The 25,660-nt window shown below is 35.4% G+C and overlaps 2 protein-coding genes across 2 annotated transcripts in view; both read left to right on the plus strand.

Annotated features, from left to right (window-relative positions):
- Positions 1 to 25,660, plus strand: part of LOC149776380 (uncharacterized) — a 56,445-nt gene that overhangs the window by 24,503 nt on the left and 6,282 nt on the right. The gene's annotated exons all lie outside the window — the stretch shown is intronic.
- Positions 18,418 to 22,498, plus strand: LOC149776382 (uncharacterized). Its single transcript, XM_089942351.1, has 4 exons — positions 18,418 to 18,501; positions 19,010 to 19,113; positions 20,878 to 21,037; positions 22,366 to 22,498. The coding sequence occupies exons 2-4, from the start codon at positions 19,035 to 19,037 to the stop codon at positions 22,421 to 22,423; spliced, it is 297 nt and encodes a 98-aa protein (XP_089798477.1). The 5' UTR covers positions 18,418 to 18,501; positions 19,010 to 19,034; the 3' UTR covers positions 22,424 to 22,498.

The following is a 25,660-nucleotide window of genomic DNA, read 5'->3' on the forward strand; positions in this document are numbered from 1 at the left end:
TGATTGTCAGTACAAAAGTGAGTGAGTGTTTCTTTTAAGTCCGCGCGTTTTTGGTAATAATGTGGGCAATGTAAGTTTTGGTCCCAGGGGATGTTTTCCTTCACGTCCGTGCTTGGGTAATAAATACGGAACGCTCGTCAGTCAGGCTACCCATCATTGATTCGTGAAGAACGAAAAAATGAGCAGTAGACAAGAAAAACTGATCGAACTTCAGATGTACCTGGAATATTCCAGGCTGCTCCTGGTCGAGCTGACCCAGGAAGCCTCAGAAGAAAGAGAAAAAATAGAAAAAGAAGAAGAGGAGAAGAAAAAGAAAGTAGAAGAGGAAAAGAAAAGGCCAATCTTGCCTCACCTGATCATGAGGAAGACATGTCAAATCAACTGTATGGTGAGGACACCGCCCTAGCGGCAAGCACCACAGTCACTACCAGCGCCAAGACCCATGGAAATGAAGAGGCAAAGACAAGAGTGGGAGCCTCAGCGCTTAGAACATCCACGGATGAATAATAGACAAAAGAGACAAAAACAAGATTTCACTTTCACTCAAACGGAGAACTGGAATAGTGAAGCCACTCAAGCCCCATCTGCGCTTCCAACCACAAGAATAAATTGGGGAAATGACTGGAGTCACCGTTGTGTCTGTGGTGCTCGCCCTGGGAGATGTCATCACTAACAGGTGCAAGTGAAGTTCAGAAAAAATAAAACAGCCATTCTCAGGGCTAACCAAAGCTCTAGAAAACAAACTATTCAAGTTGCCAATTTGTATGAATGTGGAGTAGTGTCATTATAAACACTCACCCCTTTACTAAAGTGATTGTGTGTGTGTGTGTGTATGACCTCACGTATTTTTGTGGATAGTAGATTAATGGGGTTTGTAAGCGCTCACGTACGTTTGTGTGGATAGTAGATTATTGGGGTTAGTTTTTCTTCTTCGGGTGTGTGGATAGTAGATTTTGGGTTATATTTTGCTTCTTCGTGTGTGTGGATAGTATATTTTGCTTGATTTTTGCTTCTTCTCGTGTATGGATAGTATAATATGGTTGATTTTTGCTTCGTTTCGTGTGTGGATAGTAGATTATGGTTATTGCTTCTTCGCTTGTGTGGATAGTATATTTTGGGTTTTGCTTTTTTGCTTCTGCGCGTGTGTGGATAATATATTTGGGTTTGATTTTGCTTCTCCGCGTGTGTGGATAGTATATTTTGTTATGTTTTTGCTTCTCCGCGTGTGTGAATAGTATATTTTGTTATGTTTTTGCTTCTCCGCGTGTGTGGATAGTAGATTTATGGTTAGGTATTGCTTCTCTGCGTGTGTGGATAGTAGATTTGTGGTTAGTTTTTGCTTCTTCGCGTGTGTGGATAGTATATAAGGTTTTTGTTTTTTGGCTCATCAGCTCTGTGTGGATATTATATACTATGTGAAGAGAGAAGTAGGGAATGTTTTCCTTCACGTACGTGCTTGACAGATAAAAACTCAAGCGTCCGTCATTCGCGCCATTCTACGGAATAAGCAAAAGAAGATGGTAGCAGTCAAGGCTTTATTCAACAACTTGCAAGACAGTTGGTACTGGATGGTGGAAGGCTATTATGTAGTTGAAAGGCTAGAAAAGGAATGGAGACATCCAGTTACCAAGGATTTCGTCAAAAGTCAAGTAACCAGACCCAAGGTAGCCATGGATCTTGCGAAAGAGATGATAGAGGAAGAAGTAAAAAAATTAAGAGGCTTCATTCACCCGCAGTATTTGAAAGTAGTTAGCTTGAAGGAAGCCCCTGATCATGTCATTAAAGTCAGGTGCTTCCTAGAAGATATATTGAAATGGACAGAGTGGTTCTTTTGTAAAATGGGGAATGGACCAGCTCAACAAAGCGGAAGAACTGATGAGAAATGTATTCAGAGAAGAAGTCAAGAAGATCAAAGATATCTGAACTAACGAGAGAAAGGAAAGAGAAAACATAAATAAAAAAGAAGACTTTGAAAAACTAAACAACAACTGGATGAAAGTTCAGGAAAAATTCAGAGCCATAGGCCATCCTGACTGGATGCCAGAAAATGACGAAAAGAAGAAGAAGAAGAATGGAATATCAGGACAAATCAGAAGATGGCTCAAGGACTGGAGAAAATAGAAGAAGAACCCAAAGGCCCTTTTCAGGGCCACTCATATGCCTCGAAAAGAAATTACTTTCTTGCCTACCAAATGTTTAAAAAAAATGTTGTATAAGTGTTTGTCTTTTGTCTGTATTATCTCTGTACTTTGCCCAGTATTGTGACGTCACCTTCCCTAGTTGCAAAATTGTTACCAAACTCCACTACCGTGACGTCAGACGCTATACAAACTCCACTTTCTCTTGTCCCTATACAGGTCCATTATGTTTTTGACTGCATTTTCCCATTGTTCCTATACATCTTGCCCCTAAACAGGTCCAAGGGGGTCTGTAATGTATTTTTCCATTGTCCCTGAATCGTCCCCACTTCACTACTACCAACACTGCTTACATCCAGTTATTTTAAACCAACATTTGTGATTTATTATATACTGCAGTTTCCATATTACATCCGACCCATATGACACCGACCTTGCAAATAATTCTCGATTTTATCGGAAGTGACAGCAACGAGAAGCTCTGTGGGAAGTAAAAAATGCCACGCACTTCGGAACATCTCGGCCAATTATCTGCTCAACCACTGCTTGCTTATCTGCAAGTCGTGGTGAATCAAGCGGTTACTATTGTACAATTAGATTCAAGACTATTTAGCGTGTGTTTCATAACCACATTGTTATTAAGTTTTTCATTGTCGCACTTGTGTTTATTCAAATGCGGTTTATCGAAAATATCAACCCTCTTTGCTCTGCTGAATATGTTTTCTTCAATAGCGTAACTATATACTACTACTAGAGATTTTGTTCACTGTATGAAATATTTATCTCCTTCAGAAAAATGCCTTAATTATGGTAATTGATGGGGACTGTAAAATTGGAAACAATCGTTACGCAATTTAAACAATCCTCACAAGCGCACAAAAAAGAAAGAACGATCAAAATATATTATTGTATACTCACATATAATCAAATATACTTATAACGACCAACGGCCACGTAATACACATGAAATATGCTGATCTAAAAGGTATCTATCAAAGAAAGAAAAACAGAAAAAATAGTGTTGTTTGGAATATTAATGTGTACATTGTTACATCTAAGAGTTCCCTGAATTGCGTTTCGTCATCATATTTATCATATACTGATTTAGTAATACATTCCCGGTTTAGCGTTCGATACATGCGTTCAATCGATATATACCAGACTTCTCTTCTTTGACTTCCATACGAATATATTTTAGACGCAGTGAATCAAACTTGTATTAATCAAAATTCGTTTTGAATCTCATCCATGCTAAATCTATACATATTTAGAGAGTGTAAAAAGGGAGTATGTTACCGTATCACTCCGTCATATCAACATCATTTCATCCGTAGTATACAACAAAACACGTACGCAGTTTTGTGCATATACACTGTCTTCTGTCTTTTTGTGAACACCAAACTAAATGTACTTATATATCATATACACTCATATATGTGTACATGTTTAGTATATGCAGATATCTGTCATTATTAACTTAATGTTTCAAAATAAAACGTAATTCGTAGATTTTTCCTTCTCTATTCTATACTACTCAAATTAGATAGGAGTGATCCATTTATTCCCTAATATTTCACTAAATTTCAGATTATAGTCTGTGGTACAACATTTCCACATTACACTTCAGGCCACCACTAGTCCGAAAAGTTGCTTATAAAGTATTAAATGTTTGCAATTCGATGCTCAAAATAAAAAGAATGACATGTAATAAATTAATAACTGTTATCATTTTAGTTTTCTGTTTTCTTCCATAATCACAGAATACCCTATTCTAATTTCTTCTGCGTTTTGAGAGCGCTCCTAGACATCATGAATCGAATCTTTTGTATATATCAAGATTGTCAAGACTACTGACATATCAGGACATTCACGACTATTGAAATTCATTTGAGCATACTATACTTTAGTACTTGTGATAGAAACTTTGTCATTTATTCAAATGTAACTAAATTGGTATAAGTGTCTTTTAACATTTCTCTTTACATTTTGAATTTTACTTTTTGCATTCACTTCTTTTTCGGTAGATATTTGATGACATAGCCGTAATAGTGAACACTCGATCAACATGTACACTTTGGATGTTTCAAATTATTTGGACAACACCATTTCAAACTACAAATATCAGTACCACTTCATGTCATTATAATTACAGGCAATCCATGTGTCAAAGATACAAATTAAATCAAATTATTCTTGAAAGGTCATTATAATCTAAACGGAAGGATAATAATAAAGGATTCTTAACTACATCCTTTAGCCATTGGTCCTGAACCTTACATCTATTAAAGACTTAAAAGATAAAAATAAGATAATACAATTTTCATTTTGCTACCAGACAGACAATTTAAAAATATAAAGCCTATTTCAACAAGATGCTTACATTGATACAGATATGGTAAGCCATAAACAGACTACAGGCAAATAGCTATATCCCCTTCCAACAGGGTATTGTTCAGGTTTATATTTTCATGACGAAACTTCCAATTTGTAAGATTTTATAACGAATTTAAATGTAACAAAATTATATGGACCGATAAATACTGGAGAGAATGCAAAAGAAGCGTGAAGTTTAAAGAAAAAGAAACAAGACAGATACTTCGATCAAAAGTGGTACAGGGGTCATTTCTTGGATACGCTGTTTTCCGAGTTCCCATTCTCTCAGATGAATTTGTTTCCGGTTGATCATTACTTTGCTGGTGGTATAAAAAGTTCAAGAACTTTACACCATCATCTGGTTTATTACCTCATTCCAGTCTCGGAGTTTTACAGTTAACTGCATTCTCCAAGATGGAAGGGACAGTTGGTACTGGATGGTGGAAGACTAGTATGTAGTTGAAAGGCTAGAAAAGGAATGGAGACATCCATTTACCAAGGATTTCGTCAAAAGTCAAGTAACCAGCCTCAAGATAGCCATGGATCTTGTGAAAGAGATGATAGAGGAAGAAGTAAAAAAACATTAGAGGCTTCATTCACCCGCAGTATTTAAAAGTAGGTAGCTTAAAGGAAGCCCTTGATCATGTTATCAAAATCAGGTGCTTCCTAGAAAATATATTGGAATGGACAGAGTGGTCTTTTGTAAAATGGGGAATGGACCAGCTCAGCAAAGCTGATGAACTTATGAGAAATGTACTGAGAGAAGAAGTCAAGAAGATCAAAGATATCTGGACTAACGAGAGAAAAGAAAGAGAAAACAAATACAAAAGAAGACTTTGAAAAACTAAAAAAACAACTGGATCAAAGTCCTGGAAAAATTCAGAGCCATAGACCATCCTAACTGGATGCCAGAAAATGAAAAAAAGACGAAGAAGCAGAAAGGAATATTAGGAAAAATCAGAAGATGGCTGAAGAACTGGACAAAATAGAAGAAGAACCCAAAGGCCCTTTTCAGGGCCACTCATATGCCTCGAAAAGAAATTACTTTCTTGCCTACCAATTCTTTTTAAAAATGTTGTATAAGTGTTTGTCTCTTGTCTGTGTTATCTCTGTACACCCGCTCTTTGCTCAGTGCTGTGAGGTTACCTCCCCTAGTTGCAAAATTGTTACCAAATTCCCCTACCGTGACGTCAGACTCTATACAAACTCCACTTTCCCTTGTCCCTATCCAGGTCTACTATGTTTTTGACTGCATTTTCCCATTGTTTCTATACATCTTGTCCCTAAACAGGCCCAAGGGGGTCTGTAATATATGTTCCCATTGTCCCTATAAGTCTTGTCCCTAAACAGGCCCGGGGGGGGTCTATAATGTATTTTTCCATTGTCCCTGAATCGCCCCACATCGCTACTACCAACACTGCTTACATCCATTTATTGTAAACCAACATTTATGATTTATTATATACTGCAGTTTCTATATTACATCCGACCCATATGACATCGATCTTGCAAATAATTCTCGATTTTATCGGAAGTGACAGCAACGAGCAGCTCTGTGGGCAGAAAAAAATGCCACGCGCTTCGGACCACCTCGGCCAATTATCTGCATAACCACTGCTTGCTTATGTGCAAGTCGTGATGAATCTAGCGGTTACTATTGTACAATTAGATTTAAGACTATTTAGCGTGTGTTTCATAACCACATTGTTATTAAGTTTTTCACTGTCGCACTTGTGTTTATTAAAATGCGGTTTATCTAAAAATATCAACCCTCTCTGCTCTGATGAATATGTTTTCTTCAATAGTGTAAACCATATACTTCTACTAGAGATTACATTCACTGTATGAAATATTTATCTCCTTCAGGAAAACGCGTTAATTATGGTGATGTTAACCGTGTAATTGATGGGGACTGTAAAATTGGAAACATTCGTTGCGCAATTTAATCAATCCTCACAAGCACACAAAAAACAAAGAACGATCAAAATATATTATTGCATACTCACGAATAATCAAATATACTTATAACGACCAACGTCCACGTGATACACATGAAATATGATGTCCTAAAAAGTATCTTCTAAAGAGAAAAAAAACAGAAAATTAGTGTTGTTTGAAATTATTAATTTGTAAGTTGTTACATCAAAGAGTTCCCTTAATCGCGTTTCGTCATCATATTTATCATATACTGATTTAGTAATACATTCCAGGTTTAGCGTTCGATACATGTGTTCAATCGATATATGCGCCTCACACACCCAGATTCAACTACCAGGCTTCTCTTATTTGACTTCCATACGAATATATTTTAGACACATTGAATCAAACATTTATTAATCCAAATTCGTTTTGAATCTCATCCATGCTAAATCTATACATATTTAGAGAGTGTAAAAAAGGAGTATGTTACCGTATCACTCCGTCATATCAACATCATTTCATCCGGAGTATACAACAAAACACGTACGCAGTTTTGTGCATATACACTGTCTTCTGTCTTTTTGTGAACACCAAACTAAATGTACCTATATATCATATACACTCATATATGTGTACATGTTTAGTATACGCAGGTATCTGTGATTATTAACTTAATGTTTCAAAGTAAAATGTATTCGTAGATTTTGCTTCTTTATTCTATACTACACAACAAATAGATACCAGTGATCCATTTATTCCCTAATATTTCACTAAATTTCAGATTTTAGTCTGTGGTCCAACATTTCCACATTATACCTCAATCCACCACTAGTCCGAAAAGCTGCTTATTAAGTATTACATGTTTGCAATTCGATGCGCAAAATAAAATTAATGACATGAAATAAATTAAACTTTGACTTTTCTGTTTTCATCCATAATCGCAGAATATCCTATTCCTACTTCTACGTTTTGAGAGCGCTCCTAGACATCATGAATCGAATCTTTTGTATATATCAAGATATTCAAGACTATTGACACATTAGGACATTCAAGACTATTGGAATTCCTTGGAGCATACTATACTTTAGTACTTGTGATAGAACCTTTGTCATTTATTGAAATGTAATTAAATTGGTATAAGTGTCTTTTAAAATTTCGCTTTACATTTTGAATTTTACTTTTCCATTCACTTCTTTTTCGGTAGATATTTGATGACATAGTCGTAATAGTGAACACTCGATCAACATGTACACTTTGGATGTTTCAAATTATTTGGACAACACCATTTCAAACTAACAGTTTGTTTTACGTTATGAAGTACAAATATCAGTACCACTTCATGTCATAGAAATTACAGGTAAAGCATGCGACACAGATACATCTACTTCAAGATGTATGCGTTGTTCAACCTGCACTGGTGACGCTTATATAAACCTGTGTCAAACTTCAAATGCCTTATAGAACTAAAGTCTTGAAAACTGGATAAATTTAAATGCGACAGTTAATAAAGACTTGGCCAACATTTTATATAATGTCTTTGCAGGTGTTACAAATTAAATCAAATTATTCTTGAAAGATCACTATAATCCACTACGGAAGTATCAAAAAAGGAGTATTAAATAAATGACACTTACATATATTAAAGACTTAACAGATAATAATAAGATGATACAATTTTCATTTTGCTACCAGACAGACAATTTAAAAATATAAACCCTATTTCTACAAGATGCTTACATTGATACAGACATGGTAAGGCTTAAACAGACTACAGGCAAACAGCTATATTCCCTTCCATCAGGGTATTATTTAGGTTTATATTTTCATGACGAAACTTCCAATTTGTAAGATTTTATAACGAATTTAAATGCAACAAAATTATATAGACGGATAAATACTGGAGAGAATGCAAAAGAAGCGTGAAGTTCAAAGAAAAAGACACAAAACAGACACTTCGATCAAAAGTGGTACAGGTGTCATTTCTTGGATACGCTGGTTTCCGAGTTCCCATTCTCTCAGATGAATTTGCTTCCGGTTGATCATTACTTTGCTGGTGGTATAAAAAGTTCAAGAACTTTATACCATCATCTGGTTTATATTATCCCATTCCAGTCTCGGAGTGTTACAGTTAACTGCATTCTCCAAGATGGAAGGGATGCAAAAAATAAGGAGATAATCAAGAAGAATTTAAACAAAGACGAAGAGGTGAAAATTGAGAAATGACATAGGTAAAAATCAAGTAAATCTGATCAGGAATATTTTTTCTTAATTTGTTTTATAATATGAAAGACTGCTGATTACAGCTGAAAGAATTTTGTATGAGAAGACCAGTGGAGAAAGAGATAGCTTGATCTGAAGTATGATTAAGTGAGGAATACTGAATCCCTTATGTTGAACTATTATAGCTATGAATACTCTAAATTACTATACTCTAAATTTTATTTGAATGAGTCCTTGTGGAAACAAGAACCTATCGTATACATTACCTTACTTGAAAAAAAATAAGTATCTTGAGGTAATAGATAAACCAGCAGAAAACTGAGGTCCCCGCCGCTAAATGTGTGCTTTATAGTCAGCTATGACCATCCCTTCTCGACAGGCTATTGCAACTTGGTATCATTGTCATCATGTAATACTATGGAAAAGGTTTTCATTCAGGTCAAGTTCTTTTTCCTCCATCTCTCTCTCTCTCTCTCTCTCTCTCTCTCTCTCTCTCTCTCTCTCTCTCTCTCACTAAACTCTCTCTCTCTTTCCACAGATTTCCAAGAATTTGTTTTCTTATGGTAGAGAGAACAAGCAAGACATAAGGGTGGGAAACAGCACAGGGAATGCAGAAGGATTTGCGATGACGTTCTATCGCATATCATTATCTTGTATAATGTAAATTCAACAGAGAATACGAATAACATCTTCTTGCTTTTTCTTAATTAATATCCGATAACTTGAAATTATTCACTTGTCTTGAGAGTATAGAAGCGACAGTCTACTATTGAAACCATAATTATTTGCGTATTCAAAAGATACAGGCCAATTTTAATCTTTACATCAATCCTTCAAATGCAATTATTTTTTTTTAAATCTCTCTTCTCTCTCTATCTCTCGTAAATATATATATATATATATATATATATATATATATATATATATATATATATATATATATATATATATATATATATATATATATATATATATATATATATATATATATATATATATATATATAAGCAATTTGATATAGCAGTACTATTGGTATATCAAACATTCTTTCAACTGCAGGCCTAAAGATCAATTTCTATTCATTCATTAATCATAAATGACATGAAAATAACGATAAAAAATATTAATGTTCCCTGTTTTCTAAATGAAATTAAAATGGTGCACAATTTCATCGGAATGGTTTCTTTTTTCCATTTCCCTCTCCCCTCTCGTGCGTAAAAGACAAAATAAGCAAAAATCTGGAGCGAGAGAGTAAAACATATTGCCCTGGACAAAAACATTAAAACTTAACTTGTACCAAGTAAATTACAGTAATCTGGTTCGTCGTAATGGTATATTTAAGCTTTTCTTGTGATTTATCTACAGTGTTCATAATATTAATGATACATAGTTGCAATAGCCAGTCAACACTAGGCCTATATATTAAATTTGAGTGTGTCTTATATTGATTTAATGTGAATAAAATTAGAAACTCAAAAAGAAAACAATAAACTTAACAATTTGCATATGTGATTGTGGACAACAGGAACAATGGTTGAACTACATTTGATAGCGGACACACTCGCAGGGATGTGAGGAGTTAATTCACTCGGTTAATACACAGTTTCCCGGAGTATATGTAACTCCATTCTAGGTGCAGATATGTGTATTTGTATGTGATATAACTAAAATATATGAATATGTATAGTGTGTACGCTGATCAATGATATATAAATCGTTGTATAAATTATATATTTATATACGATGTCCAACATGAATGATTTCTTGTATACGACAATTACATCCTTTGACACTAGCTACCTGAAACAGACCGTGCATACTCTTCTCACTGTCTTGGGGAATGTCACCAACGACTATCTCTGTGAGAAAGAACGCCATTCTCTTTTGACAGATCCAATACATCTTCTGCATTACAGCTGACCGCTTGTTTTTCGTGGGTGGGTCTATAGTTGCATATATACTAAATTTGGATGACGGAAATCCTATCACAGACTTTGGATTTGACACCTCTTATTGGGGTTCATTATTACTATAAAATTTTCCATAGTTTCAGTGTCGAATAATACATTAAGTTATCGTCTATATGTTGGTGAGAAACATTTTGTCATTATACAATGACATGGCTGTGTGACTATAATTGGCATTTTGATTACAACCGAGTACAAATGTCAAATAGGCTCTATATTGAGCGGGTAATTACATTCGTATTATAGACCAGCGGAACGTCTATTCGAAGCATGCAAGGTGCATTTATAACAGCGTATCTCTAGAAATGGTTGAAATCCATTTTAATTTTCCAATTAAAGGTCATATATTCAGGTCGCTGCGGTCAGTAAATAACCAGCATGGCGCGATATGACTTTCCTAAGCATTATGCTCTATCCTCTTGTTTCATTATTTTGTAGTCTTTATAAATTCAAATCATTATATTTCGTAACTAAACGTCTATGTTCAAAAATGTCTTTCAAGATAAATACCCATTCAAATATAATGTATCTTGATACTGTTTAACGTTACAACTAATGTCGGCATCTTATTTCTCTTATAATCAATGATCCTGAAATACTGCATCGACGTCATGAAAACGTTTCTGCATAAAACAAAATTTTTCGTTTGGATACGCGGTGCATAATTCCATGGTTTTATTTTCAAAATTTATTCACAAAAAGGAAACTTGGATCTTTTAAAGATCAATTTCCACAAATGAACTCAAAGATAGTGTGTAGTGATATATAGATATGAAGGAGCAAACTACTGTAAGATATGCAGCAAATACGAAAATCAAAATTTTTATTTGTTAAGAAGTATCATGCTTCAAATGCGTTACCTGTTCATAACGGAACAAGTCTTCGGATTATTGTAAATATGGAAATAGATATACATGTAAATTCTGCCTCATGCGGACGATTCGAAAGATTTTGATTCTATACGTATAGAGTTTGTCCGGATACGGTGTAGACGATTCAAGTGTTCTATCAAAAAGCTTTGTGCCCCATATCTGATCAAAACACTGACAAGGTTTGTTTTGTTTTTGTGGAGATTACGGGGGGGGGGGATTTATGCGTACCAAATTTTATTAATTCCTCATAGATGTAGCCAAAACGTTTTGATACAAAGTAAAGTACATCGGGATTTTAAAAAGTTCAATATGGTACACTGAAGAATATCCAGGCACGGACGTCATTTATAACACTGAAACGGTTGCCCCCGTGTAACATAAGGAAATATGACTTCTTGATCCGTATTGATTAAATAGGAAAACACTGAGATGTAATAAAAAGTCGACATTTCACTACTCATATTGCATCTTACACCCTCATCTTGTGTCATTTCAGATTCCAGACCTTAGGCAACACGTTCCACCTTGTATTTCAGACCAGCTCTGTTGGTTAAAAAGGTGACACTAAATTGACACCAGTCACCACTTAAATGTGTACCAAAGGAACTTAAACTGATAGGAAATTGTAATGTTTTATTTTCAAACTATATCTATACCGGAAAGACCGAGACATACCGTCATTACATCTCCGAAGTCCAGGGTTTACTCCTATGCTAGTTGTACATGATGTTTTCCCTTTCTGCTTCTTCCTTAGAATCATCAATGCATATCCGAAATGTGCGAAAATCTGAAAACGTCTTTCTTGGTTTGTAAATTTTATAAAATTGCGCGACCCAGAGAAAATAGAGAGCTGACTCAAGAGCACTCGTTAACCGCTGACATTACCAAGATATTTGTGTGACTTAGTTTATATCAGAAATTCCAGATATAAGCCCTGTTTAAAATATAAACTTTTTCTGGATCTGAGCATGATTTTACCATTTTTGCAGTACTATGAGCCAAATAAGATTAATTATATGTATTAAACTAATATTTATTGTTTGTTTTTTTTCTTTTCTTTTCTTTTTGCAACACTCCATAAACGCAAATTATACATTTTTTCTTTCTTCTACGTTTTGAGAGCACTTCTATTTCAGCGCAGCACCATTCATTTTATTTCATGGTATAACAGTACAAATCCTAAATATTCGTGCAAAATGTATCTAAAGTTCTTGATGCAAATAAAGTATTTAATAGGCCATACATTTATATTTTCGGTGACTATCATCAGGGTAGATAGTGGATCTTTCGGTTGGATGAATATAATATCAAAACAAATGCCTTTTTAAAATAGCAAATATTATTTAAAGCTGTGTTTTGAAAGAAGAAGAAGCGTAATAAACAATTGAAGTGAATTAAGTGTTTGAACATTTTACTGTTAGAATTACATGTTTCCAACTTTTTAAAATAGAACCTGGACACTTTCCACACATATAATAATCAACGTCTACGTGTGATTTTCACAACTTGTTTAATATATAAATGTACAGATTTATAGGCTGAATTAATATAGGTTATAAAACGGCATACATTAGCATCGAGTGGCGATGTCATCATTGTATGTAGCAAACAAGATGTTTAACAAAATTTGAGTTCAAAGCCAAACCTTGTTTTTCATCTAGTGAAATATTCCATGGCAATTATTTCCAAAACATGCAACATTACATATGCATGCATGTACTCTCTAATCCACAGATGCATACATACATGGCCTGGATAACAATATATCTCCTCTTTCTTTCGGACATGTTAATATATAATTAGTACATGAGTGGTGCCTTAATTGTTGTTTGCGACCATAAGTTTCAAACTAATATCACTGTTATCGATTTGCAATTTTTGATAAACAGTGAGTCCAGCATGTAAGTCGATACATACCTTAACTCGCTATGTATGTACTGAATATCTTCCTGCACTCTTAAAATAAGGAAATGAAACTTTAAAGTATAACTCTGTAGGTGGTATATATGTGTAAGTTTTATCGAGCCCGTTCTGGCGGGTGTAAAGGAATGGACGTAGTTTTCCATTAAATACAAATTTCTTCACATTCGTACATTGTATGTGTGCTTATAGGACCTGGCATATAAAATTTGTTCTTTTGCTTGCTTGTTTTACTTTTACTCCTGTATCATACCTTGTCTGGGTATGGTGAGCATCGTATTGAATGGTTGGGATTTGTTTTACAATTATCGTCTATATGTAGTTTGATATATTGCCATTTTCAAGTTCTGCTCTAATCTTATGCAAGAAAGCAATGGGATGTCTCTTTCAATGACATGACTGCATGCCATGAGCAAGACTAAACATCTAGGTATCATTCCATACACGGCAAAACATATATTTTCCAATTTGTTAATTCAACAGTTACTTATTTACAGTCATGCAAGAAAAAGAGTAGACAACCAGATGAACACGTGTGTACACCAGGATTTCATATCAAACATCATAGTTCGTATACAAAATGTGCAATATATAGTTAAAATATTCAAACATTAACTTGACCAGTAAAAAAGTATTATTTCAAAGACTGAATGTTTGCCTGTGCTTTCTTTGGAGTATTATTATGTGAATCGATACTATTACTGTCACGAAATGAACTCATTTCAATTTCTGCACTAATATTTTGAATCTAAAATTATGTGAACACACAATCAACTTGTATACTTTGGATGTTTCAAATTATTTTGACAAAACCGTGTCAAAATTTAAGAGTTTGCTTTACGTTGTGAATCAAGTACAAATATGTTCTGATCTTTAAACTGGAGATAAGAAATCAGTAACACTTCATGTCATATCAGGAAGTATAGGCAATGCGTGTGACACAGGTACATCTACTTCAAGACGTGTGCGTTGTTCCACCTGCACTGGTGACGTTCTGCACTGGTGACGCTTGTACCAACCTTTGTCAAACTTCAATTTACTTATAGCACGACAGTCGGAAAAGTGGATAAATTTAGATGCAACTGATAGTAAAGACTTGTGCAACATTTTGGACAATGTATTTGCAGGTGTCACAAATAAAATCATATTATTCTTAAAAAGCCAGCATGATCCCCTATGGTAGGATATAAAAGTATTATTAAAACATCATATAGCTTTTGATCTCGAAGCTAACATTCATTAAAGACTTAACAGATAGTAACATTTTCATTTCGTTGCCGGACAGATAATTTAAAAAATATAAAGCCTATTTCAACCAGGTGCTGCAATTGACCAAGGGATGTTAACATACCACAATACAGCTAATAAGATGTAATCTCTTACATCAGGGTGTGTTGGTGGTTCTTTTTATGACAAACCTTCTAGCTAATAAGCTTTGGTAATGAACTGTAAAGGCAGCACAACGGGATAGTTAAATACTGCCCAGAAGGCACAAGTAATGTGAAAAAGGTAGCGAAACGCATACTTGCATTAAAAGTGTTACATGTGTCATTTCTTGTATAATCTGGCTTCAGAGATCCCATTGTCTCATGGATGAACAAGTTTACCAATGATCATTACTTTGCGGAAGGTATAAAAAATTTACATCATAATTTGGTTTGTGCTATCCAATTTGATGTTTCCGAGATAGGGGAACAAAAAGGGAGATAATTAAGAAGCATTTCAACAAAGATGAGTGTGAGAAACTGAAAAATTACATTGGTGAAAATCGTGTCAATCTGGTCAAGAACATGTCACATTCACGTTATTTCTCTCATAATTATTTTGTGTGCTTTTTAAATAAACAGAGGAATGAATTACTTACCTCTGGCTAATATTCCTGCAGTAAAAGAAAGACAGTAACTTGCAAAAAGTGCATTGTATGGATTAATATGTAAAAAGGGATGTGAACACAAACTCAGGAACAATAATTGCAAGTTATGCATCTCCCACGTACATCCAGATTCTTTAAGGAATATGAAACGTGACCTCTCAGAGGAAGTTTACAAAAATTGCATGTTTTATTACAGAAGTTCTTAAATAAATGGTTGTGACCTTGATAGCACTAGTGAACGCTTTTAAACTACAAAAGCAAGGCTAATCACAATTTATAATGATCCAAGGTGTATTACACTGATTTATGAAACCCTATATCCAACGAAGAGAGGAAACCCAAATACAATATTTGACAAGAAAGTTAAAAAGAAAAGAATGCTTCCAAGCAAACAATATCTAGCTGATAATGACAATTTGATGTCCCAATTATAGAATAGTGGCAAAAACATAATCCATAATGATCAGGTTAGAGCTTTTGCCCAGCCAGATACAGTCTGTGACATTACAGAAAACATTGTACCAAGTAAAGAGATTCACAATATCAAGTTAAGAAATCCACAATTACAGCGCTCCCTATCTAACATGAAGAATGCTACTCACGACACCGAGAATGTTGCATATAAAACGGTTGATACATACAGTTTTTAATTATTGTGTAAAGAGGAAAATGAAGACCTTGCTAGCATAAGGTAGTCCTATAGATGGAAATGCCTCTAGAGAAGTTTATAGCGATTTCTAAAGATGTGATTCATTCTATCATCTCTCTCACCCTCTTAAAGGGTATGTACAGTATCGAACTATATGCCTTAGAACTATCGTGCTGAAATGCAAAGGGGATACAGTAAATCTCAGCTTTGACTAGAAATCCGAAATATACATTACTTGCTTAGGGTATTAAATGAGAACTCAAACTTGATCTCCATTGTTCATTAATATTTCGGCTAAGAATATCCGTATTTTTAGCACAATGTATTTAGTAATGTAATTTGAAACTTACGCCTGTTTTAAGAGTGGAAGTAAGATTATATATATCCCAAATAAAGACTACCTAACACAAAGAAAAAGTTTGCAATCGTAATCTTATTTCAAAGGATAATGTTCAGATAGACACCTGTACATGGAACTTATGAAAGGTAATTGGATTTCATATGTTAAAAGTATTCATGGAGCTGTACACGTTTTTATTCATTTCAGCTTAGAATTAGTTCTTGGTTTAGTTTTATTGAACTGATAAATTAAAATAAATGCATGTACAGACGTGTGTGGTAAAACTTTGTTTCTGCACTTAGAGTTCTCGTGAATTGCTGCAATTAAGTCAGTGACATCTATCTTATTTGAGTGAAAAATGTTTTAAGTTAACATTGAAAATTATGATTATACGTTCACATTTAACATGTTGCATTTTAGTCTTTTACCATAATTAATACATAGCTACGATTCCCTGATTGCACGGTCGCTCACTGTTATACCTGCCTATCCATATCATTGTCTTAACTACTGAAATATCTTCCATTATGTATTAAAATTAACAATATGTACTGATGTTTTCTGATCTTAATTTTCTGCTAGGGTGAAATCCAAGATTACCCAAACACTACCCACAACATCCGTCCCAGAAATGTTCTTTTTGCTATAAATCGGAGAACAAGTGTAGACTTTGTACGGTATGTCTATCACATGGAAGATTACTGATGACAGTTGAAGAAAGGTTTGCATTAGAAGACCAATGTACAACGAGTTAGCTGCTGGTTGCAGTACGCGTAAGTGAGGAAAGCGAATCGCTTGTGTTGTACTGTTATAGGTTTGAATACTCTGAATCACTATATTCTGAATTTCATTAGCATGAAGCCATTATGGAAACGAGAACCTATCATATATATTATATTATTTAAAAAAATAATTATATTGAGTTAATAGAAAACCAAATATAACAGCTGTATAGAAAACTCAGGTCCCCGCTTCGAATTGTCTGCCACTTAGTTAACTATGGTCCATCCCTTCTTGACAGGCGTTTGCAAATTTGTATCATTGTCATCTTTTAATACTGTAGTAATGTCCCGTGGACAATTTAAATACTATCACAGGGCAATTGCTGCAAGCAGACTTTAGAGGTTTCCATTCAGGTCAAGTTAATTTTTCTCCATCCATTCTCCAGAGATTTCCAAAAATTTGTCTGTCTTATGGAAGAGAGCAAAAGCGAGAGATGTGGGGTGGGAGACATAATAGGGAATGCAGAAGAAATTGCTATGAAATTGTGAACATTATTAATCCCTTATATAATGTAAATTCAAAGGAGAATATGAATATCGTGTTCTTGCTAATTTTGTTATTAATAACTGATAACCTGAAGCTCATCATTTGTCTTGAGATTATAGAAGCGACAGTCTACTAACATGATATATCAGTTGTATTGGTACATCACATTGCCATACAGGAACTCTTCAAAAGCTATCTATATATGTGTGTGTGTTTGTGCGTGGGTGGGTCGCTGGGTGCAAGTGCCAAACGCGATACAACATATCTGGTCATAATGTTGTTAAAAAGGTCACAGCAAAAGCTCCTTACAGAATGGATGAAAGAGTGCAACGGATTGTAACAGTTACTATGATGATATTTATTAGGCACAGACGTTATATGAGAAATTGCAGATGTATGCACAGTTTGCAACATAAGTAGTCCAATTAGATGAGAAATGTGTCCCATATATAACCAAATAAGTCTAAATGATGACTTTTCTCTTATATTAATCATATATATCCCGTGCAATTTTAAATATGCCGTTTATGTTTTGAAACAACTAATTCATTTCAATTCCATTCATGGTTATCATACCAAGTAACTTTAAGGAACGAAGCAAACATGGTTATCATACCAAGTATCTTTAAGGAACGAAACAAACATGTATTACACTGCAGCAAATTGTATCATGGTTGTTATATTTCCAGTCTGATAATTAAGTGGATAATTATGGCAAGGAGCAACCAGCCTTTGTTTGACACATTAAACACGTATCAAACTCGCCAGCACAACATGCAAATATTGTTCTTCTAAAAATATGTGGTTTTATAAAGTTAAAATATTACGTACGGCGAGCTTCCGTACTGAACAATACGTCCATAATGATAACCCTAAGTGACATTTCGTGACGAGCTTTCATTCCTGGAGTATAAGATCCCCTGTCTGTACGTGTATGTTGTTGCAGTCCTTCTAAAATCGGTAAGTTGTTAGTTTGTCATTTATTTCTTACGGTGCACTGGCTCAGCGATTTGCATGGAGGAATTCCAGTGGATGGATTCCATGTCTTAGTAATACCAAGATCGGCGCTTATTGATTTTTGTTGCTCCGCACTCCGAATAGCACACCGAAAAGTAGCTTTTAAATGTAGTTAATCTCCTATCCAAACAATATCTGCATCGTCTGTTTCTATTCGGAAGGTGTGGAGAAATGACAATGTACTTAGTGCATTTCAGGGTAGTCAGATTGCATGTAGATGTTTACTTTATAACGTGCGGTTTACTAACGCCTTCGGCCTTTAAAAATCACACATTTTGTTTAGATGTTTCTTAAAGGTTGTAACAAATGTTTACCTAACATTTGGAATTTTACTTTTCTGGAACAGCCAATTTATTCAGGACCATAATTATACACCACTGTACAACAAAACTGCATCAATCCAAACGATACCTGCATAGATACATAAACTATTTATGATATTTTTTTTCAGAACTAAAAGCCTGTCAGCAGGAAACATGAAGCTTGCCGTCATTCTCTTTGTCTGTACCTGTGCTGTTTTCAGCGCACCGGAAAAGAGAGTATTATTAGATTCTCGTAAGTGACGTCCTTCAGAACTTTAGAAAAATGAATTTTTTAATTTCTTTCTTGTGAATTCTATAACATTCACCAAAGGAATACTCTTAAGACAAAGTTATGAAATTTCATTTAACAACATATACGCTAACGGTTGTCTCATAAAATTAGAGTTTGTTTGTGTTTATACAGTTCAGTTTTGTAGCTGTCATACGACCGAGTGCGCCACATTACTTGAATAAGTTTGATACAACTGACGTTGATTTAGAATTATAAAACAGTGTTTATTAGACAAGAATGGAATCCAAAAAATTAATTACACAAAAGTTTATTGCCAAAAATGGTTTTCTTTAATTTTTAAATTTATCATGCAGTTAACCATTGCAATGATGTTATATTTAGAAGAACCTTCCATTTTGTTATTACACCTTTATGGACCTTTATGTACAAAGATAAACTAATGATAGACCTAAGGTGTAATTAAGAAAAAAAGCCTTTAACTACTCAGTCGCCCAATCATCTGCTAGGTTAGATCTGAGTCTGTTAACAACAATTTAAAGGGACATACGAAAGCCAGTAAGTTAGTTAGTCTAAAGGTATCCAATTATGAGAAAAATACACAAAGGATTCATCATATATTTATATGCTTCTTTTATATTATGTTTACTTTGTCAGTCAGTGATATATTTTTGATAAAATGGTTTACATATTTCTTATATTCCAATAAATGTTTCTGGAACCACATAAAAGAAAACGTCTTAATATTCGATACAAGGATTCATGTTTACGCCAACAACCATGAACGGCGTTTGGGTGGCAAGTGGGGCAACCGCCCCAGGCCCCGCTCTTGAGGGATCCCCTCGCTTCAGGCCTAAGGTCGTCCTTTTGAGTTTGCCCAGCTGTATTCTCCGGTAAATTGGAAACGCTGATACAGGCCGCACGTAATGCACGCAAAGTTGCGAAGTCAACTTAGTCAGCTTCGTAAAGCACTTAACAGTTGATCTAGTCTAGACATAATCAGTGTTTGCAGTAGCATACCAATCGAGATACCGATACTCTGGCCCAGCGCGGTCATGGTCTGCCCTAGGCCCCGCGTAATCCTAACGCCGCCTCTGCCAACAACGTGATTACGTTTACTAATACGTGTGGTCGAAATGTTAGGAACTGCACTGCAGTATGGATGAAGGATACTGGCTGCAAGATTTTTCTGCAAAGCGATTTCAACAAATAAGAGCAATTTAAATAGCCCAACACTTTGGTACTTGTTATACGTGGCGCGATCAAATACATAATAGAGGATATGTGAAATGCTTATCGTGATGCATTAGCGAACAGTTGTTGGAAAACAGAGCTGAATTTCAACGAGAGTTAAGAAAATATGGCTCTTTGTCTACCCAAAGCAACATAAAAATTCGAATGATGCAAATACCAAAACCAGGGTTTCTTGTATATATATTATACAACTGTCGTTCATAATACCTATGAGATTGAGTTGACTTCTTGTTTGTTCTAGAGAATCAAACTTAGTTCATAAAGTATTAGGAGTAAGCAGGGCATCAAACAGGATTAGTTAATCCGATAAAAAAATTCTCCAGTATCCCACTATAAATTATAAATTGGCTCGGCAATGTGCTACCTAACCGTTGTCGGCTCCAGAATTTAGTCGTAATTGTAATACCCTTTACGCCACCTGGGAGTAAGTTCTTTATATTTTTGGATCATAAAAATAAAAATAAAACGTTTTGCATACGTTGTCCAGCAAAAATAATTTTTTGTATTATACAGTTCATACCTTTGACACCACTCACCTGAAACAGCTCGTGCAGAAACTTCTAAATACTTTGGGGACTGACGGCAGCGAGCAGCTCTGCGAGACAGAATGCCACACTCTTCTGACGGATCCAGCACATCTTCTGCATTATACCTGCCCACTTGTTTGTCATGCGTGAGTCCATAGTTACATCTCTACTAAATTTTATTGTCGGAAATCCTATCACTGACTTCCGATTTGACACCTCTTGTTGGGTTTCTGTTTTGATGTCAAAATATTCCGATGCTTCAGACGCGAATAATATATTAATATGGAGTCCATATGCTACTGAAAACTTTTTGTAATTTTTAAATTATACACGCAATTACAACCGGCTCCAGCTGTCAAATGGGCAGCATAGTGTGACTACATTGGTATTATTGACCAGCGTAACGTCTGCTCGAAGCATGTAACGTGCATTTAAAACACCAAATCCAATTTAATTTTCCAAAGAAAAGTCACATTTTCAGATTGCTGAATTATTAAATGCCAGTATCATGGTGCTTCATGCTTTTTCTAATTATGTCTTTTGATTTTTATAAAGTCAACGTCATTACATTTCCTAACTTAACATCTCTATTCCAAAATGTCTTTCAAAATAAATACCCAATCAAGTGTAATGTATGTTGATACTGTTTGAAGTTACAACTCATGTCAACATCTTTTTTCTCTAATAATCAAAGATCTTGGCATAATGCATCGACGTCATCGAAACGCTTCTGTATAAATATATGATTATCATTCGGATAAGCACTGCACTTTACGTTAATTTTAATTTATTTTCAAAATTTATTTACAATACAAAAAGGAAACTTTGATCTTTTATACATGAATCTCCAAAAATGAAATCAATGATAGTGTAGTGATATAGTGTAGTGATATATAAATATGAAGGACTGAACAATTGAGGATTTGCAAAAAATACAAACAGCAAAATTGTTATTTGGAAAGTAGCGTCATAGTTCAAATGCATTACGTATTCATAAAGGAACAAATCTATGTAAATATAGAAATAGACATGCATATAAATGTTTCAAACAAAAAAACAAATACTTCGATATAATCTTTGTTCGAATTGGAGTGAAGAGCATTTCTGTGGAATATAAAACATGACTTCACCTCAGTTAGGGACAAAACACTAATGAGATTTGGTGTGTTTTATTTGTTTTATGTTCCGATGCAATGGGTAGGGACATTCTGTACTTCTACATTACTTATTCATTTTTCCAAAGAGTTTTAATACAAATCAAATCACATTGAGATTGATAAAAGTTAAACTGAATACACTGAAGAATATACAAGCCTGCACGTTATTTATAACACTGAAATGGTTACCCCTGTGTAAGATATTGAATTACAAATGCAATATTCGTTTTAAATATTTATGAATAAATTGACCAGTAATTAAAAGCTGAACTTCTCACATTACATTTTACGTCTTCGTCTTGTGTCACTAATTTCAGATTCCAGGCCTTAGTCCACAGATTCAACCTTGTGCCACATACCAGCAACGTCGTGTAAAAGTTTGACACTGTATTGATACCTGTCAATACTAATATGTATACCAAAGGAAATAAAGCTCATCAGGAATCGTAATCTGTTTTATTCTTTATTTTCAAACTCAATCCATACAGGGATGGAAAGAAGTATAATGTCTTCATCACATCTCCGAATATCAGGGCTTACACCGGTGATAGTAGCATATCATGTTTCTGCGTTCTGCTTATCCTTTAGACCGAATCATGAATGCATTTAATGAATGTGCAAAAATCTCTTAGCCTCTTCGTCAACATTCACAAAATGTAAAGCTACTATATTATGTTACTAAATCGTATCATAATTAGTTATTGGGATTTTGTGTGTTATGCGTAGAAGAAATGAATAACACCTATATCCATTAATCAAATTCAGTAACTGAAGTTTTTGACACCTCTTGCGGCTTTATGGTTGGAGTTACATGTCTTCTTTAAGTTACGTGTTGAAAATATTACATAACCAATTAAACACTAATTTCCCAAAGACGCTGGCTGTCTTTCTTTCATCCTGTGCCATTTAAAATCAACTGTCGATGAAAGCAATGTAGAACAAACATATATTTTATTAGCAACATACCTATGCAGAAAGATAGTATTGCAGCCGAACATGGAAATGGGCAAAAAAACTCTTAGCTTCTTCGTAAAGATGCCTCTGTGGGTGGGTGTGTGTGTGTGTGTGTGCGTGTGTGTGTGATTAGGATTTTTAACGTAGCTTGAACACTGTTTCAGTCATATCCCTACGATGTCTGCAGTGAGGCAGTTTATAATGATGTCTAGTACTGGGGCGTCATGCCGCAGACATATAGCATAATGTCCCACCCAGTCACATTATCCTAACACCAACCCTACGAGTCCTAACAATACACTATTACTGCTGAGCGCCTAGCGAGGCTGCTGTTCGAATCAGTTTTGTAAATCTTTGGTATGACTCAGCCGGGGTTCAAAGCCACGACCTCCCGTTTCCAAGCCGAACGCTCTAACCACTAGGCCACCAGAGCGGTCTCGTAAAGATGAACAAAACGCAGAGCTACTATACTATATTACTAAGTCGTATCATAATTAGTTATTGTGGATTTTGTGAGTTATGTGTAGCAGAAATAAATTCGTCTTAAATCCCTTAAGCAAATTCAGTCATTGTAGTTTTGACACGTCCTGCAGCTCTTAAGTTGGAGTTACGTGCCTTCTCTCAGTTACGTGTTGAAAACATTACCTAACCGATTAAATACTAATTTCCCAAAGAATATGGCTGTCGTTCTTCCGGTGTATGCCATTTTAAATCAACAGTCGATAAAGGCAATGTAGAAAAACATATATTCATTAGCAACATACATACAGACGCACACACATACATACATACATACATACATACATACATACATACATACATACATACATACACACATACACACATGCATACATGCTACATTCCCCCTGCGGGTCCGGGGTTGTAGAATTGGCCAGACGTGCCTCGCTACGTGTCGTAAGAGGCGACTAAGTAGAGGCAACCTGTTTGCCGTGGGGTGCGTCCCGTGTCGGGGCAGGAAAGGATCCTGGTAGTTGAGCAGAGGCTTTCCGATGAAATACACTACTTTGGCCTCTACTTCTTCAGGACGGGTGGTCGGGATGGGCCCGGTCTCGACAAATCGGCTGGTCACGCCGAGCCCTAGGAAGTCTTTATTTACTCTCTCACCTTCTTTATCTTTCTCATTGTATCTCTCCTGATACCACTGTGCCCCTACTATCTAGCCCTGTATGTTTCCTTTGTCCTACTCTCAAAAGACTTTCTAGAAGGCGGTGGCTTAACCGGTCAATCGGGAGATGTCTTTACTTACCGAGCATACCACTATGTATCCCTTACACTTGAACTGTCACCCCTTATTGGATTCCGCGGCGGGTGGGTGAACATGGGTGATGAATTTAAAAAAAAAAAAAAATGGAAAACAAAAACAAAAACCAACTGAAGCGTTCTAAACCTATTAAAGACTCAGATGACGTACCATGTAGCGCGGAATCAGTCCCACCCTTCATGGTTATTCAGTCAAAAGATCAAACGAAACCAATTGCTTCGCTGTCTCCATTTATAGTCGAAAAGACTATACTTGGCCAAGTTGGCACGCCGAAAAGTGTAAAGAAACTAAAATCGGATAGATTGCTAGTTGAATGTGAGCATAAGATGCAAACTGAGAATATCAGAAAAATTCTTTCTATGATATTACGGTTACTACTTTCGCTCATTCGACACTCAAGTCGTCCAAAAGTGTCATTTGTTGCCCAGACCTCGCTGGTGTCAACGACACTGAAATCATCTCGAGAATGAGAAATCAAAGTGTTACTGCAATTCGACGGATTCGATCAAACACGGTCTTGAAATCAAGGACACGAACACCATCATGTTTACCTTTAACACACCAACACTACCTAAGGTAGTAAAAGTTGGCCTTTTACAGGTTAAAGTTGAAGTATACATTCCAAACCCTCTACATTGTTTTAAGTGTCAGAAGTACCGTCACCACGAAGAGAGATGCTCCAGAAACCGTGTGTGTGGCCGATGCGGAGAAACCAGCCATGGAGAAGCAGACTGCAGCGCGACTCCCCATTATGCAAATTGTCGCAAATGTCACCATGCTAATTCTAAAGACTGCGAGACCTGGAAATTAGAGAAGGAAATCCAGTCGGTAAAATATACGTCAAACATTCCCTTCCCAGAGGCCAGAAAGATGGTCGACTCTCGAACCCATCTACATTGCCCAACCTTCTCAACCGTTGTACAAGCCAGTCCAAAGACAGCCAAGGATCAACAAACTCAAACTGATCAACCAGATTCAACAGCAGATATTAACATTCCACAGTATAAGACGATGACCCTAAACTCACGCTGGATGGAACACTTATTCCAGTTGTTGACGAAACAAATATTTTCGGTATTATCTTCGACAGAAAACTGACTTTTATTCCACAACTAAAGAACTTGAAAGCTAAATGCTTAAAATCTCTAGATCTACTTAAAGTAGTAGCGCACACTGATTGGGGTGCTGGTAGAAAAGTCATCCTCAATTTCTATAGAACGTGTATTCGCACCAAAACTGGACTATGGTTACCTTGTGTATGGTTCAGCCAGAATGTCATATTTGAAAATGCTTGATCCAATTCATCATCAGGGAATAAGACTCACTCTGGGAGCATTTAAGACATCCCCGTGTGATAGCCTCTTCACTGAAGCGAA

The sequence above is a fragment of the Sinohyriopsis cumingii genome, chromosome 18 (genome assembly GCF_028554795.1).
Source record: "Sinohyriopsis cumingii isolate HCF-2022 chromosome 18, ASM2855479v2, whole genome shotgun sequence".
In the NCBI taxonomy this organism is placed as follows: Eukaryota; Metazoa; Mollusca; class Bivalvia; order Unionida; family Unionidae; genus Sinohyriopsis; species Sinohyriopsis cumingii.